Source organism: Bufo bufo, chromosome 3 (genome assembly GCF_905171765.1).
Source record: "Bufo bufo chromosome 3, aBufBuf1.1, whole genome shotgun sequence".
NCBI lineage: Eukaryota > Metazoa > Chordata > Amphibia > Anura > Bufonidae > Bufo > Bufo bufo.
In genome coordinates this window covers 87,633,969-87,651,702 of record NC_053391.1, presented here as the reverse complement: position 1 = coordinate 87,651,702, position 17,734 = coordinate 87,633,969, and the positions used below count along the sequence as shown (strand labels likewise).

At 42.2% G+C, this 17,734-nt stretch overlaps 2 protein-coding genes across 6 annotated transcripts in view; one reads left to right on the top strand and one right to left on the bottom strand.

Annotated features, from left to right (window-relative positions):
- CMSS1 (cms1 ribosomal small subunit homolog) overlaps positions 1-17,734 on the top strand; it is a 338,805-nt gene that overhangs the window by 155,710 nt on the left and 165,361 nt on the right. The window lies entirely within an intron of this gene.
- The window catches only part of LOC120994610 (filamin A-interacting protein 1-like), a 195,612-nt gene that overhangs the window by 50,737 nt on the left and 127,141 nt on the right, over positions 1-17,734 (bottom strand). For all 4 annotated transcript variants that reach the window (XR_005777443.1, XM_040423295.1, XM_040423297.1 and 1 more), the window contains exons 2-3: positions 13,153-13,426; positions 10,562-10,735 (exon numbers count right to left, since the gene is read on the bottom strand). Coding sequence is in view for 3 of the 4 variants with exons in the window: in XM_040423295.1 (XP_040279229.1) it covers positions 10,562-10,735; positions 13,153-13,416 (438 nt within the window). In the remaining variant the exon portion in view is untranslated. The remainder of the gene's footprint in view (positions 1-10,561; positions 10,736-13,152; positions 13,427-17,734) is intronic.

Sequence of the window (17,734 nt, the reverse complement as noted above, 5' to 3'; positions counted from 1 at the left end):
GTAATATGTTGCACCAAGCACCACTACACTACACCCCCCCCCCGTCACTTATTAACCCCTTATTAGCCCTTGATCACCCCTGATCACCCCATATAGACTCCCTGATCACCCCCCTGTCATTGATTACCCCCCTGTCATTGATCACCCCCCTGTAAAGCTCCATTCAGATGTCCGCATGATTTTTACGGATCCACTGATAGACTGATCGGATCCGTAAAAATCATACGGACGTCTGAATGCAGCCTTACAGGGGAGTGATCAATGACTGTGGTGATCACCCCATATAGACTCCCTGATCACCCCCCTGTCATTGATTACCCCCCTGTAAAGCTCCATTCAGATGTCCGCATGATTTTTACGGATCCACTGATAGACTGATCGGATCCGTAAAAATCATACGGACGTCTGAATGCAGCCTTACAGGGGAGTGATCAATGACTGTGGTGATCACCCCATATAGACTCCCTGATCACCCCCCTGTCATTGATTACCCCTCTGTCATTGATCACCCCCCTGTAAAGCTCCATTCAGATGTCCGCATGATTTTTACGGATCCACTGATAGACTGATCGGATCCGTAAAAATCATACGGACGTCTGAATGCAGCCTTACAGGGGGGTGATCAATGACAGTTGGGTGATCACCCCATATAGACTCCCTGATCACCCCCCTGTCATTGATCACCCCCCCTGTCATTGATCACCCCCCTGTCATTGATCCCCCCCCCCCTCTGTAAGGCTGCATTCAGTCTTTTTTTTGGCCCAAGTTAGCGGAATTTTTTTTTTTTTCTTACAAAGTCACATATTCCACTAACTTGTGACAAAAAATAAAATCTCACATGAACTCACCATACCCCTCACGGAATCCAAATGCGTAAAATTTTTTAGACATTTATATTCCAGACTTCCTCTCACGCTTTAGGGCCCCTAGAATGCCAGGGCAGTATAAATACCCCACATGTGACCCCATTTCGGAAAGAAGACACCCCAAGGTATTCCGTGAGGGGCATATTGAGTCCATGAAAGATTGAAATTTTTGTCCCAAGTTAGCGGAACGGGAGACTTTGTGAGAAAAAAATAAAAAATATCAATTTCCGCTAACTTGTGCCAAAAAAAAAAAAATTCTATGAACTCGCCATGCCCCTCATTGAATACCTTGGGGTGTCTTCTTTCCAAAATGGGGTCACATGTGGGGTATTTATACTGCCCTGGCATTCTAGGGGCCCCAAAGCGTGAGAAGAAGTCTGGTATCCAAATGTCTAAAAATGCCCTCCTAAAAGGAATTTGGGCCCCTTTGCGCATCTAGGCTGCAAAAAAGTGTCACACATCTGGTATCGCCGTACTCAGGAGAAGTTGGGCAATGTGTTTTGGGGTGTCATTTTACATATACCCATGCTGGGTGAGATAAATATCTTGGTCAAATGCCAACTTTGTATAAAAAAATGGAAAAAGTTGTCTCTCACCCAGCATGGGTATATGTAAAAAGACACCCCAAAACACATTCCCCAACGTCTCCTGAATACGGCGATACCACATGTGTGACACTTTTTTGCAGCCTAGGTGGGCAAAGGGGCCCACATTCCAAAGAGCACCTTTCGGATTTCACTGGTCATTTACCTACTTACCACACATTAGGGCCCCTGGAAAATGCCAGGGCAGTATAACTACCCCACAAGTGACCCCATTTTGGAAAGAAGACACCCCAAGGTATTCCGTGAGGGGCATGGCGAGTTCCTAGAATTTTTTATTTTTTGTCACAAGTTAGTGGAAAATGATGATTTTTTTTTTTTTTTTTTTTTCATACAAAGTCTCATATTCCACTAACTTGTGACAAAAAATAAAAACTTCCATGAACTCACTATGCCCATCAGCGAATACCCTGGGGTCTCTTCTTTCCAAAATGGGGTCACTTGTGGGGTAGTTATACTGCCCTGGCATTCTAGGGGCCCAAATGTGTGGTAAGGAGAAATATCTTGGCAAAAGACAACTTTTCCCATTTTTTTTATACAAAGTTGGCATTTGACCAAGATATTTATCTCACCCAGCATGGGTATATGTAAAAAGACACCCCAAAACACATTCCCCAACTTCTACTGAATACGGAGATACCAGATGTGTGACACTTTTTTGCAGCCTAGGTGGGCAAAGGGGCCCACATTCCAAAGAGCACCTTTCGGATTTCACTCGTCATTTTTTACAGAATTTGATTTCAAACTCCTTACCACACATTTGGGCCCCTAGAATGCCAGGGCAGTATAACTACCCCGCAAGTGACCCCATTTTGGAAAGAAGAGACCCCAGGGTATTCGCTGATGGGCATAGTGAGTTCATGGAAGTTTTTATTTTTTGTCACAAGTTAGTGGAATATGAGACTTTGTAAGAAAAAAAGAAAAAAATCATCATTTTCCGCTAACTTGTGACAAAAAATAAAAAGTTCTATGAACTCACTATGCCCATCAGCGAATACCTTAGGGTGTGTATTTTCCGAAATGGGGTCATTTGTGGGGTGTTTGTACTGTCTGGGCATTGTAGAACCTCAGGAAACATGACAGGTGCTCAGAAAGTCAGAGCTGCTTCAAAAAGCGGAAATTCACATTTTTGTACCATAGTTTGTAAACGCTATAACTTTTACCCAAACCATTTTTTTTTTACCCAAACATTTTTTTTTAATCAAAGACATGTAGAACAATAAATTTAGAGCAAAATTTATTTAAGGATGTCGTTTTTTTTGCAAAATTTTACAACTGAAAGTGAAAAATGTCATTTTTTTGCAAAAAAATCGTTAAATTTCGATTAATAACAAAAAAAGTAAAAATGTCAGCAGCAATGAAATACCACCAAATAAAAGCTCTATTAGTGAGAAGAAAAGGAGGTAAAATTCATTTGGGTGGTAAGTTGCATGACCGAGCAATAAACGGTGAAAGTAGTGTAGGTCAGAAGTGTAAAAAGTGGCCTGGTCTTTCAGGGTGTTTAAGCACTGGGGGCTGAGGTGGTTAAACAACCTGGATATCCCCCTTAAGACTTGTGTGGATTGTGGCACCATCGATAAGTGTGGGTTCACACTAGGCATTCAGTTTGCTTTCAGTCCTAATAGAAGTCTATAGGAAAGCATAACGGATCCGTGTGGGTCCCGTTATGCAAGACGGAAAACAATGTGGCTTTATAGTCATTACTAAAAGGGAACATGTCATCAGAAAATTATGTATTGTTTAAATAAAGTTTTTTTTATGCTAGAATTAAATCACTAAAAATTAAAAAATAGTTTATTTTTTAATCTTTGCCACCATCTATATTTTAAAGAAATTCCTAAAATCCTGCAGTTTTTGCAATGGACTCTAAGCCTAATATGTCAAGACTTCCTGATCTGTAGAGATCTCTTCTCAGCAGTCATCTTATTGTCATCAAAGGCAGGATTACAATGAAGGATAACACATTTGTATAGTATAATGCAGGATCCACACTATTGACAATATGCAATGATCACAGCTCATCTACTATGCTTCATTGTACAATGACCTCAGCACAGGTCACAGCGTTTCTAGAAAATTGTCCCATAGACGTCAGTGGGTCATCTCCTGTCTACAGATTCCTATGGTCTGTGTGGCTGCCATGAAGAATACTTCTGAAAGAATATGTGTCACTATCCAGTTTTAATTAGCAGATAAAATTATAGGTGACACATGCCCTTTAAGAACATTGGCAGGTCTTATGATCGTTTATTCATAGATTCATAGTAATTTTCACTTCTTACTATAGGTGTTTTATATTGATCCCAGAGTTTCACACTTGCATTTATAAGATCCAGCAGGCTGTTCTGGCAGAGTACAGTCTACCGGATTTCACTGGATCCGGCCTAGCCAGCCTGGTGAACTCCGGCAGGCTGTTCTCTGCCAAAACAGTGTTTGAAGCCAATTCCAGGAGTGGAATCGAAAAGAGGTGAAGACTCATTTTTTTCTATTTGTGTCCTTCGTTTACGATTTGTTACTGGCTTTGGCTTCAAAAACAGCTTAAAAAATCCTGAATGTTGAAACCCAGCCTTGTGACCAAAGTTACCAAACAACACGGGGACAAGAAGACTTGGTGTGCGCTCGGATGTCTCAGGTCCCATCCACAGTCTGTTGGCTGGTGTACATGGAATATATATACAGCATTTTGTGATGGCGTTTATTTTTTGCTGCCACTTACGCTGAGTGTTTGTTATTTTTATATCTCTAGTTTTTGGTCTTCAGAATATGTGTAATATAATGGAATCATTAGGACCCAAAAAATATATGGTTTTATATACACCGGTCTTAATACTGCGCCGGTGGTGGATGCGCCGAAGTTATGTAAGCTGTTGGCCTATCTTTTGGACACACCACCAATGCCGACCCCATGGCGCCCACTGATGAGTGGAAGAAAGGGTGGATTACTAATGTGATTGTGCCGGTTACTGTAGAAGTGAATGAGGCTGAGCTGCAGTACTATGCGCACCCACATTCATATGGACATCACCAGGATAGATACTAGAGTGAAGGGGCTTCTGACCCTTAGGCCTCATGCACACGACCATGGTGTGTTTTGCAGTCCGCAAATTGCGGATCCGCAAAACACGGAACGGCACGGACAGCCTTTAATATAAATGCCTATTCTTGTCAGCAAAGCGCGGACAAGAATAGGACATGTTAAAAAAAGATTTGCGGGACCACGGAGCGGAGCAACGGATGCGGACAGCACGCGGAGTGCTGTCCGCATCTTTTGTGGCCTCATTGAAGTTTTGTGTGAAAGCTGCCGTATTCTACAGGACAGGCTAGCAATATGCAAAAAAATAAAAATTCTGCAACACCCATATAAATAAAGTGACCGACATACCTGTGACTTTGCCCCCCTAGGCTAGTTTTACATCTCTGCCATTGTGATCCAGCAGCCAGTTCCGCTAGAAAAGGCTGGGAATCCGCTGGACACAAACCAGCTGTGCGGCTGACTCTCTGCATTTTTTCAGATAGCGGCTGGATCTCCGCCGGACCCGATTATAGTTAATGAGGCCGGTGGGCATTCCGGTGGCATCCAGCAGTGCTGCCGGAGATGTGATACTAGCCTAAAGGCCAGTTTTTGAGAAAACTCTTGCCTCACAACAAAAATGTATGTGAGCCAAGTGCTTTGGGTTCTTTGCAAGCAGTTCTGACCACGTCCATGCCTCCCGAAAGTAGTGCTTTAGAACTTGTCCTTTAGGGTACTGTATTATTACTGTGGTTGCTACTCTTTTCCTCCATCCGCAGCATTACAGGGAACCAGATTCTAGATGAATAACTGTTTAGCTAACCAAAAAGGGCACCATTTACGTAATACTTTACGCTTATTTATAGGAGGGCTATCATTGTAAAAACATCTCAGTCCACCCATCTCTATTATTTAAAGCGCAGTATATATTGTTTGTCTAGTGAAGGACTTTTTTTCTCTGCCTTTTGAGCTTTGTGTGTATTCTTTGGCTAATTTCCACCAGAGCAAAAAGAGAAAAACAACTGATTTATTCCCATCTGTCGGTTTATATTACATGCAGCCTACTGGCGGTAATTACTGACGTTTACCCTGTAGATCGTCTTCCATTAGTGTCTGCTTTTATAGATACTGCCAGGGTGTAAAATGCTGATATCGAATCGCTGTCTTTTAAAAAAAAATTGACCTTTTTTTGGGGGTTCTGTTTTGTTTCTGTTCAGCCTCCTGTACTTATGTCTCCATATTTGTGCTTGTCTAAAGGTCTGTTTAGTACATCTGATTTTTTATTTTATGAATTTTTTATATATCCTTGATATCATACTTCCAAAAAATTATTTTTTCCCAATACTAAAGAGGTTTTCCTAACAAATTAGATATGCCATCAGTGTCTAATCATTGGTTGTCTGACTCTTAGGACTCCCACTAGTTCCATCGATGAAAAGGCAGCTGTGCTTTAGACTATTTCTTGATACTTTCTTCTATGATGTGTCTTGACTTGGAGTTTAGGGGGTGCTATCTCTCCTTAATGCCAGAGGAGCATGTACGGCCTAAAAGTCTCCTCACACCAATTAAAGGGCTTCTGTCACTCCACTAAACAATTTTTTATTTTTTTTTGTCTCCTTAAAATCCTTATGCTGCGATTTCTCAATATATAGGGCTATTACTCAGTTTGGTTCAGTAGTTATATAAAAAAACGGACTTTTATAATATGCAAATTAACTCTCTAGTATCAGGTAGGGCGGCTACCTGCTGCTAGCAGCCGCATCCTCCATTCATAATGACGCCCCCTCCTCATGTTGATTGACAGGACCAGCCAATGCGCTCGTCCTCTGACTGGCCCTGTCTGCGTTTTAAATCTCGCGCCGGTCTTCAGTTGGCGCAGGCGCACTGAGTGGAGGACGCTCGCTCGGCCGTTCCATCCTCAGTGCGCCTGCGCCGGGTGTACATGTGACGTCATCGGCGCAGGCGCACTGCGGATGGAGCGACCGAGCGAGCGTCCTCCACTCAGTGCGCCTACGCCAACTGAAGACCGGCGCATTGGCTGGTCCTGTCAATCAACATGAGGAGGGGGCGTCATTATGAATGGAGGATGCGGCTGCTAGCAGCAGGTAGCCGCCCTACCTGATACTAGAGAGGTAATTTGCATATTATAAAAGTCAGTTTTTTGATATAACTACTGAACCAAACTGAGTAATAGCCCTATATATTGAGAAATCGCAGCATAAGGATTTTAAGGAGACCAAAAATAAATAAATGAGTTTAGTGGAGTGACAGAAGCCCTTTAAGGCCTTTCTTCCCTTGAACTGGGGTTGTAATACAGTTCCCACTCAACACCTAGTTAGGAGCAGCGCTGTATATGGGAGAAGGCCAAAAGGGAGCTGAACTTTACTTTTACTGACCCTTCTTTGTTCTTAGGATCTTTGGAGGTCTTGGACCCTCACCAATCTAACACTGATGGCATATCTAATCAATATGCAGTCATAGTTATTGGTAAGAATACCTACTAGCTTTCCTGGCAAAACTGATGTCTGTGTTATGACTATTGCGGGCCCCCAGGGGCCAGTGCATGGCTTTTCTGTTTGCTGTTTTTTGAATCCCTTATTCTTGTACATTCTCTACATGCACCTCACCACTGCAGGTCAATCAACGGCCTCAGCAGTGTTCAGACATGGTGCCATTTATTGTCTGGCAGGGGTGATGTGCATAAACATGTCACGCGACACGTCCAGTCCAGCGGGAACCAGAAGAAGGGAACTTGGCCCTGGACCTGGAATGCCTGTGACCGGTGACTCCTTTAATTTTTTTTAGCTTTTGCACACTTCCCTGCCTAGCATATATGGTGTTAGTTGATATTTTACTTTTTCACCCATTATTTGGTGTATTTTGATCATTTTTACCGTCTTATGTGATATATTGTTGTATTCTGTTATGACTGAGGTACGATCAAATTTAGGGCTTTTGTTAAGGTGTAGTTTCTCTGATTACTTCCCATCATGGTGTCCCAGGTGCATTGATCCTCTAGTATCTAGCAATGCCTATGTGATTTTTTTATTTTTTTTTGTTGTTTTATGTTTTTGGTTACGTTTGAATTGGGTTAGCTATTGACTATAATCTGTCTTGTGTGATAGGACAGTGCCAACCTCAACATATCCTCCCCCATGGTCATTCATCACCGGTGTATAGTCCAGCACATGGCTTACATTCCTTATGGTATCATGGTCATTTGGAGATATGAAGTCCAATCTACAGAAATCCCCAATCAGCAAATGAGCCTCAGTTCATCTTATTTAGAAACCAATGTAAGGAAAATCAAGACAATATCCTGCTCCGCACACGGCCAAGCGCTGACATCATGTCCACATGTCAGAATGGATTTCTACCACTTCAGGCCTACAGAGAGACATCTTTGTAAATGGCTAAAATATTAGTCTTTCCAAGTGAACATTTCAAGTTTTAATTGAAAGCAGATAGAGTTCAACTGGAAAGGTTACCCCGTAACAAAAGTGCTATGTCTGAAGTGGGAGCGCCAGCCGGAGCTTGACTGGCAGCTATTGAAGCGCCATTTCAAAGAAATATATTATCTGCTATTTTTCATTACTTCAAATATTATTTTTGCTTTAAAAAGCGTAATAACGCCATGATTTATGCCAGGGCTGATGAATTAGCGCAATGATAGAATGAGATTTCAAATTAAAGTTCTCTTCGCATTGGTAGTAAAGAACGGCAGCAAGAATTTAGTTCTTATTACTTTTATGGTGTAGGGAGTCCCTGGCAATGGTAAAATAAATATATGTGGTTTACATTAGGAAACCTATTCCTTGGGCTACAATTTCTAACCAGACTGTTGGGGGATACGTGACTCTACGCACTTTTACAGAACATTACACTACATCACCACCGTGACAAACGTGCAGAGATTTTCACTTCTGGTTTGGAACTTTTATAGCTTGGAACTTTTGAAGGCAGTCATTTTGTGAAATTGATATGCTTCAGATTGCATTTGCCTCCAAGATGGCTGCCTTTTGTTGTGCGTAAATTAGAAGACCATTTTCTGTCTGCAAATCTCAGTCAAGATTTATCTTATTAGTATTCCAATCACAGCATGGCCGCATGTCTCTAGGTTTGGTGTGGTCCAGAGACTGAAATCTCCACCCTATTTGTTTAAATCACCGCTTGGACAGCTGAGCGATGCCATGCGACAAAAATGCTCAAGGTGCCTAGGCCCTTAAAGGCGTTGTCCTCTCCCCCCTCCTTTATTAGCTATTCTGCAGTAACTCCTGCAAGAAGTAATTGCCAGAATTGCAGCTCCATCCGTTGCGTAGTGGACTTCAGTGGGAGTAGCGCTGTGTTAATCAGCTCTGTCCACTGCACATTGGATGGAGCCTTAGGCCCCTTTCACACGAGCGAGTTTTCCGCGCGGATGCGTTGCGGGAGGTGAGCGCACAGCATCCGCACGGAATCCTGACCCATTTATTTCTATGGGGCTGTTCACATGAGCGGTGATTTTCACGCATCACTTGTGCGTTGCGTGAAAATCGCAGCATGCTCCTCTTTGTGCGTTTTTCACGTAATGCAAGCCCCATAGAAACGAATGGGGTTGAGTGAAAATCGCAAGCATCCGCAAGCAAGTGCGGATGCGGTGCGATTTTCACGCATGGTTGCTAGGAGACGATCGGGATGGAGACCCGATCATTATTATTTTCCCTTATAACATGGTTATAAGGGAAGATAATAGCATTCTGAATACAGAATGCATAGTAAAACAGCGCTGGAGGGGTTAAAAAATAAATAAAAATCATTTAACTCGCCTTAATCCACTTGTTCGCGATTCCGGCATCTCCTTCTGTCCCCTTTACTGAATAGGACCTGTGGTGAGCATTCATTATAGGTCAAGGACCTTTGATGACGTCACTCCAGTCATCACATGGTACGTCACATGATCTTTTACCATGGTGAATCACCATGGTAAAAGATCATGTGACGTACCATGTGATGACCGGAATGACGTCACCACAGGTCCTGTTGCTGCACAGAGATCAGATGAAGCCAAAAGGAGATGCCGGGCCGCGAACAAGTGGACTAAGGTGAGTTAATTTTTTTTATTATTATTTTTAACCCCTCCAGCGATGTTTTACTATGCATTCTGTATTCAGAATGCTATTATTTTCCCTTATAACCATGTTATAAGGGAAAATAATACTATTTACAGAACACCGATCCCAAGCCCGAACTTCTGTGAAGAAGTTCGGGTTTGGGTACCAAACACGCGCGATTTTTCTCACTCGAGTGCAAAACGCATTACATTGTTTTGCACTCGCGCGGAAAAATCGCGGGTATTCCCGCAACGCACCCGCACATTTTCCCGCAACGCCTGTATGAAAGACGCCTTATAGTTGTGGCACCAGAGCTACTGCAGAACTGCTGATCGGTAGGGGTGCGACCCCCGCTGATCCGATATTGATGGCTTATCCTCTAAAGATAGGCGATCAGTATAAAAGTACCAGAAAACCCCTTTAGTTCTCATAATCATCTGAGCTCGATTCGTTCAGACCACCATCAATCTCCAAGCAACAGCCATGGCTTGAGCAGCCCTTGAAGAAGCCATGCATGCAATTCATACTCCTATACTTCTTCAGCATCATCTTGTATCTCACAATAAATTCAATGTATTAACTAACTTTTTGTTTTGTTCTAAATCTTCCCAAAACTATTAATTAATAATAAAGTTGTAAAAATGAATACTTAAAACTATAGAAATCGAGCAAGATTGAGTTTTCCCAAGATATAAACTTATTTCCTGTCGATAGGATAGAAGATAATTACGGTATTTGATCAGTAGGGGTCCAACTATCGGGATCCCCACTGATCATGAGAACTGGTGTCGCAGGTCCCCACAAATGGATGACGCAGTGGTCAAGAACACAATTTCCTGTATTTTGTGTCAACACCCTCTGGCCATTAAGTGCAATTGTTATATGAAATATTAGTAAGATGTTTGACACCAAAATATAAACTAGCTGTATATTCTCCACATCATTTTTTTCACTGTTGAACCCCTTTATGCGCTGTCATCCAGCTTTACGCACCTCACACATTGGCTTTTCGTAGATGTCTTCTTGCCATTGTGTAGCATTTGCTCTGATTGCATCTCTTTGAAGGGCCTCCAAGACCCGTTTTGGAGTCACAAAACCATATTGGGCTTCTAGTAAAGCCAGGTCAATTTTTTCTGCCTTCAGCACAGATATAACTTCATCTCGAGCCTAGAGGAGAAAAGAAAGGAACACGATTATGTCAGTCTAAGGTTACATTCATACACTGTCAGTTTTAATAGCCATTTCTCATCCATTTTGCTTGATAGGCTTTTTTTCTCCCAATCCCTGCAGCATACTCAGTCTACATATAGTGACCCCTGGACATCAAATGGCCTCCATAGGACCCCTTAGTATGAATAATACCCCCCTTAGTGCCCCCAGTATAAATAAGGCCCTTCTTAGTGTACCCCAGTATTGTTAATGTCCCTTTTAGTGCTCCCCAGTATAGGGCCGACCAAAAAAAAAAAATGATCACCAAATGCTCTTGCATTGACACTTGCTCCTCACAAATTGAAGAAATTCAAAACCATTATTACCCTCCAATGAGTGATCCATGAGCAAGTATGTGAGGTCACAAAGGAACCCAAGATAACCTTTAAGTAACTAAAGACTTTTCTCACAATAATAGTAATGTTCATGAGTCCACCATCAGGATGACACTGAACAACAATGCTGTGCATGGCAGGTTTTCAAGGAGAAAGCCACTGGTTTCCAGAAAGAACATTGCTGCCTTTCTTCAGTTTGCTAAAGATCTTCTGGAAAAGCCAAAAGACTATTGGAACAAGGGTTTGTGGACAGATGAGGCCAAAATAGATATTTTTGGTTTAAATGAATGGAGAAAAGAAAATGCTGCATTTCAGCTTAAAAACCTCTTCCCATCTGTGAAACGTGGTGGTGGTATCATGGTTTGGTTCTGTTTTGCTGCATCTGGGCCAGAATGGAGTGTCATCATTGATGAAACAATGAATTCTGAAATATACCAGCAAATTCTAAATAAAAAAAATTGTCAGGACATCTGTCCATGTCCAAGAGAATGAGTCATGCAGCAAGACAACCCTAAGCACACAAGTCATTCTACCAAAGAAGGGTTAAAGAAGAGTAAAGTTAAAGGGAACCCATCACGTGACATGGTGTCTGAGCTGCCGGCTGCATGCTGTAGAGCTGGAGGAGCTGAGCAGATCTTTTGTGGGGAAACATTCAGTAAAACATGTTTTTTTTAGTCTTTTAAATTCCTGCTCGTTTTGGGCTTTGAAGTCCAGGAGGCGGTCCTATTAGTGATTGACAGCTGTGTATATGCACAGTCAGAGAGGAAAGGTTGTCAATCACTGATAGGACTTCAAAGCTCAGAACAAGCAGAGATATAAGTAAATAAAATAAGTTATACTGAATCTTTTCTCATAAAACTATATATCATTCTGCTCAGCTTATCCTTCTCTATAATATCCTGCCTTCAGCTCAGACACTGTATTCAGAGTGACAGGTTCCCTTTAAAGTTTTGGAGTGTCCTTACCTGGCTTAATCCAGTAGAAGTGTTGTAGAAGGACCTGAAGTGAGCAGTTCATAAGAGGAAACCACTAACATAAGCGTTTTAGCTGTGTTATATGGAGGAACGGGATAAAATTCCTCCAAGCTGTTGTGCAGAACTAATTAACAGTTACCAGTTATTGCTGCACAAGGGGGTTACACCAGATACCGAAAGCAAAGGTTCACATAACTTTGTCACTCATAGACACGTGATATGGAATCATTTCCCTCAATTAACAAATGAACAAGTCTAATCTTTTTGACTCATTTGTTTGATTTGGTTATCCTTATCTTCTTTATCTACTTTTAGGACTTGGACTTTAGGACGTGTGAAAATCTGATGTAATTTTACATCAAATTTATGCAGAAAAGTAGAAAATTCTCAAGGGTTCTCAAACTTTTAAGCACCACTGTATGTGGCTGTGTGGTCCTACAGGCATTACATCAGTGACTGAATAGCCACCTCCACAGGTGCTGGGGCAAAGGATAGCACGAAGTTATCTGAGCCCTGGGACAGGATTTGGATATGTGCATTAGCCCTAAAGTAGTAGACATCTAAAGCTGATTCTGGGAAATTATTTTACGTGGGAGAGAACAGACCGGACTCTGGACTGACTCTGGTTGTTTGCAGCAACCATGGGAAAAATCAATCAGGGGCATTGCTAAGATTTGTTGCATCAGAGAAGTCATTGGTATTTATGGACATGTAATTACATTACATAGGGGATAACGTTCTCCAGTTTGGTTGCTCGTATCCCTTCACAGAGCAGACCACTTGGCTATAAATTAGACAAGTCTGAAAAAAGTTGAACTGGAAATGACAGTCACACTGTATAATAAAATAAGAGCTTCACTTCCCACAGGGCAGAAAATCATCTCAATGACCCTAATATTGTCCTCTCTGTCTGTGATGGGGAGAGGATATGCATACCATTAGTATGTAATAATGACAGCACTTTTAGATATGATTTATAAGGTCAGCAGATGCTGGCAAGACAAACCCATATCCATAATCCAAATATATGGTCTGCTTATTGCCTGAAGTATGATATATGACTTACTTGTAGCTCTCCCTCCAGCACGCTCAGAAGGAACAGCAAGTCATCTCGTGAGAGGTCGTCTGCCTTTCTGTTAGAGGCCTTTTGTTTCCGATCTGATTTTTCACTCCTTATGACTGTGCCAGTCTCAGAAATATAGTCTTGTTCTTTCTTATTTCTGTTCCTTTTGACAGTGTCAGAACCCTCTTGGATGCGCTGGTAGATGTCAGCTTCTCTACAGCTCATTGTCTTGTTTGGACACTCAATGCAGTTTCTTTGTGGTCGCATTTTTAGAAAGCTGCCAAAACATAAATTAATGGAAATTTTTTTTATTTTTTTTTTTAATATGACACCAGCATATTCCACACCACTATACTCAGATCGTAATCTTTCCTTTTCCCCATTTGAGGAACACGGACACCACCGTTTCGGTCTATTTATAGTGCTTTATGTGCGCTGAGTTGCGATACCAGACACAGCACACGGGCAGTTGTTTCTGGAAGAAAGCTGCCATTTTTTTCTAATTCTGTACAACCCATTATAGGGGTTTTCTAAGTGTTTTTTTTTACGGATGACCTATCCTTTAGATAGGTCATGAGTATCTGATTGGTGGGGTCTTACACCCGGGACCCCAACCAATCAGCTGTTTGAGAAGGCGGCAGTGTTCGCAGTAGCGCCACAGCCTTCTCTCCGCTTACCAAGCACAGCGCCGTACTTTTTCTCATGATGTAAAACCCCTTCAATATAATAGCCGCAGAAGCAATCAGCTGCTAGCTGAGGGTCTAGCTCCCAAGACCCCCTTGCAGACAGGTGTTTTGGAAAAATTGGCGTTGAATATTAATTTTATTTGCAAGAGCCTCTAAAGGGGGAACCAAATAAGTGGCCATTCATGTAATATATGGTCTGGGCCCACCAGAGTGAAAGCAGCTGCTTGTTATTGGCGCTCTGCACTCATAGAGGTGGCCAACTGTAGGGCATATCAAAATGGACTATCTGACAAGACAACCCCTTTAATTTCAGTTGTCTTAAATAGGTTATCCAAGTAGCATAGACCATCAGTATTAAATAGGAGGTGGTACGACTTATGACACCCACCTGTTAGCTCAGGCATCCTCAAACTGCGGCCCTCCAGCTGTTGTAAAACTACAACTCCCACAATGCCATGCTGTAGGCTGTTCGGGCAGGCTGGGAGTTGTAGTTTTGCAACAGCTGGAGGGCCGCAGTTTGAGGATGCCTGTGTTAGCTGTTTGAAGGGGCCTCAGCACTCCACTCTTACAAAAGCTGTATCCCCTTTATTATTTACACAAGTCCGTATGCACAACGCCATAATTTTAGTAGCGGCTGTTCCTGGTATTTCGGTTTCGAGGACCCATTCAAACAGCTGATTAGTGGGGGTGATGAGAAGTAGACCCTGAGTGATCTGATATTGATGGCCGTATCGTAAAGATAGGCTATCATTTTCTGGAAAACCCCTTTCAAACATTCAGGTTACAAGAAAGCAAGTATATGTGTGTGTATGTAGAAGTATCAAACTAGTGCATAGTCCATAGCAACCAGTCACATTCTGTCTCTCATTCTTCCGAAACTGTTTAGAAATGCAAGAAACTGAAAGATCACTCTAAAGATTTTTTTTTTCTTTGTTTCTACTGCTCACACCATATAATTATTACAGTTGAAAAAAGGCATAAGTTCAATCAAGGGATAGTTAGGGATGTGAATTTTAGAAAATGGGAGTGAGACACAGATTTATACCCATTTTCATCTACGGTAAGCCTATATAGCCTATAGAGTAAACATGCAATTTTTCTGTGGTTTTATTTTGTTATAATTTGAGAAAAAGTTTCTGAAATGGCGCTAAAGCCAGTCATAAGTGAAGCTCATTGATTGTCTTCTAGGTTGTTGTCCAGCCTCATCACATACCAGTAGGACAACTTGGACACATCTGATCAGACTGCAGATATACCATCTGCCAAGGACGACGTCCCTGGAGTATAACATGTTCATCTGGGAACAGTTAACGTTCACATGGCCTTTAATCATTCCTGGCCATCTTTTTTGGTCAGCAAGCCTCCACATTGGGACTTCATATTCCCAAATTGCCATCTTAAATGCAATTACAATTTGGAAATTCTGCATTATTTTTTGTTATGTTCTGGACCAGACAGTAGAAAAATATCCTGTTTGCTAACATGATCATATGGATGTCTAAATCGGGTATTATCTTTCAACCACTTTTTTATTTTTGTTACCTTGTCTAGAATAACATACTGGTTGCGATGATGTCATTATAAATAGTTCACCTCAGGACTTTGCTCATTGGTTTGATCCCCACCCCCCAAGCTCAGACTGCAAGTTAACAACGGAGCATTTATAGAAGAATATTTTGTGTATGAATTAACAGTCGACCACAGACCAGCATGTCCTTAAAGTGGTTTGTTAAGGCCGAGATCAAAACAATCCACTTCTGTGTGATCATGTGGAAGCGTGTCTTCGCAATGAACTCATGTCTGCCAAGTTCACCAAGGACTATCAATGACCGTGTTACTGGATTTTATAAAGTGATGGATTTGACTTGGCTAAAATTCATCCAGCCAGACATCCTCCCCATTCAGTTGTCTTAGGGATGTCTGTGTGATTTTTTTTTTTCTTGAATGTCTGCTGATATTAATTTGCCAGCATTTTAAATATCTTTCTAGTCCTTTTTACTGCTTAGTTGGTGTATTATACACTATGCCATCTGGGGAGATCAGTATGGCATAGTTAGTGAATCTCTGTATAAAATTTTAAAGATGGTTTTCAGTGGGGAAAAAATTGGTGGCAGCGGGTCAGAGTAGGTTAAAAAAGTTAAAGAACCGACTCCCCACTGATCCCCTGCCACGCTTCAATGGTCTCTACTTCCTGGTCTTGTCTTGGCACATAGGAAATGCCCTCTCCGTGAGTCACCGCTGTGGCCAGTGATTGGCTGAATGGGCATTTCCCTTTTGTGAGTTGCAACCAGGTAAGTGAGACCATTGGGGATCGGAAAATTGGAACAGGAGTGGTGGGAAATGGGAGATTATTGGTTCTTTTATTTTTTAACCCACTATGAGGTACTGTCATCAATTTTTTTTCTTGCTGGAAAAAACCTTTAAAAAAAAGTTTGAACATTTGCGATTTTGTTTTTCTTTATGAAGAAAATGCGATAAAATAGCTATGATTTCATAATATTTAAAGGAGGAGGATTTTAAAAATAGCGCCGGGGGTGTCGCCAGCAGCGCACGGAGTAGGTCGCGCTTCAGCACGGCTCTGGTGCTTCAGGTCTGAGATTGCAGCATACAGCATACTTGCACTGCCCTGAGTCCACTTACCAGATGGGGACTGTCACCCTGAATGGACTGGACTGGCGATGATAAAGACCAAGGCTGCGAGCACAACACAAGGTGGCGGCGGCGTGTGGCGTATCTCTGAAGAACCAGCTCGAGCAGCACACACTCCTGCAGGTACTCCTTCCTGGTGGCCTTCAAAACAGGGATCCTCATTATTTCACCCTACCTCCTCTCCTGGCACTTCAGAGACGCTTCTCCCAGATAACACACTGGGAAGAAATATGGTGACGACACATCTCAGCCATGAAACCTACCCTGGGCAGCATTATGCTAACGCTAGGAGGCCCCAGGGTCAGGTTTTACCAATTGATCATCATTATGGAGAGTCCTCGCCTATGGTATACTCCCAACCTTATCCTAATATTAGCAATGCTGGATCCGACAGACCGGTTACTGAAGCTTTTCTAAAGGCCCTAATGGGAGACTTGCGGTCATCTCCACAGGCGGATTTTTGTGCCATGTTAACCCCTTTACAAAAAGAGATGAAGTGGGGATGCCTACATCCCGTCTGGAGAACAAAATGTCTGAATTCACAAAAGCACATAATGAATTAGTAAATACTACCAATGAAAAAGATGAAGAACTGGCCGCACTTTGTGCAGAAGTGACTAACTTGGAAGATTGTTCCCGCCGCAATAATATCAGATTCCATGGGATCCCGGATACAGTGAAACCTGATCAACTGCACGACTTTCTGATTGACTTTTTCACAATTCTGTTACCCAACACTCCTCAAACAGAGCTCTTTTTTGATAGAGCTCATAGAATACCAAAACCTAAAAGATTTGCAGCAGAGGTGCCTAGAGATGGGTTGGCACGTATCACCTTCTTTCACATTAAAGAAAATCTGATGGCTGCTTCCCGAAACAACCCAGAGGTGCCGGAACGATTTTGTTCCATTTCTCTCTACACTGATCTATCTGTGGCTATTCTCGCTAAAAGGCAGGAGTTTCAAGAGGCTACTAAGATCCTGAGGTCTCATAAAATACCATATAGATGGGGCTTCCCAGCTAAATTGCTGTTCTCAAGAGATGGCGGTAAAATGGTGGTATCCAATCCAGCAGAAGCAATGCAATTGATCTCCAGCTGGAACTTAATCCTACCATCTAAACCTGCCTCACCTTTTCATTTGGAAGAAGAATGCTCAACGGTTCGTCAGCGAAATTCTCCCAATGACTGAAGGGACCAGCAGCAAATATGTCTTTCCTTTGCAGTGAAGTTCCATTGTCTCAGGCCTGATT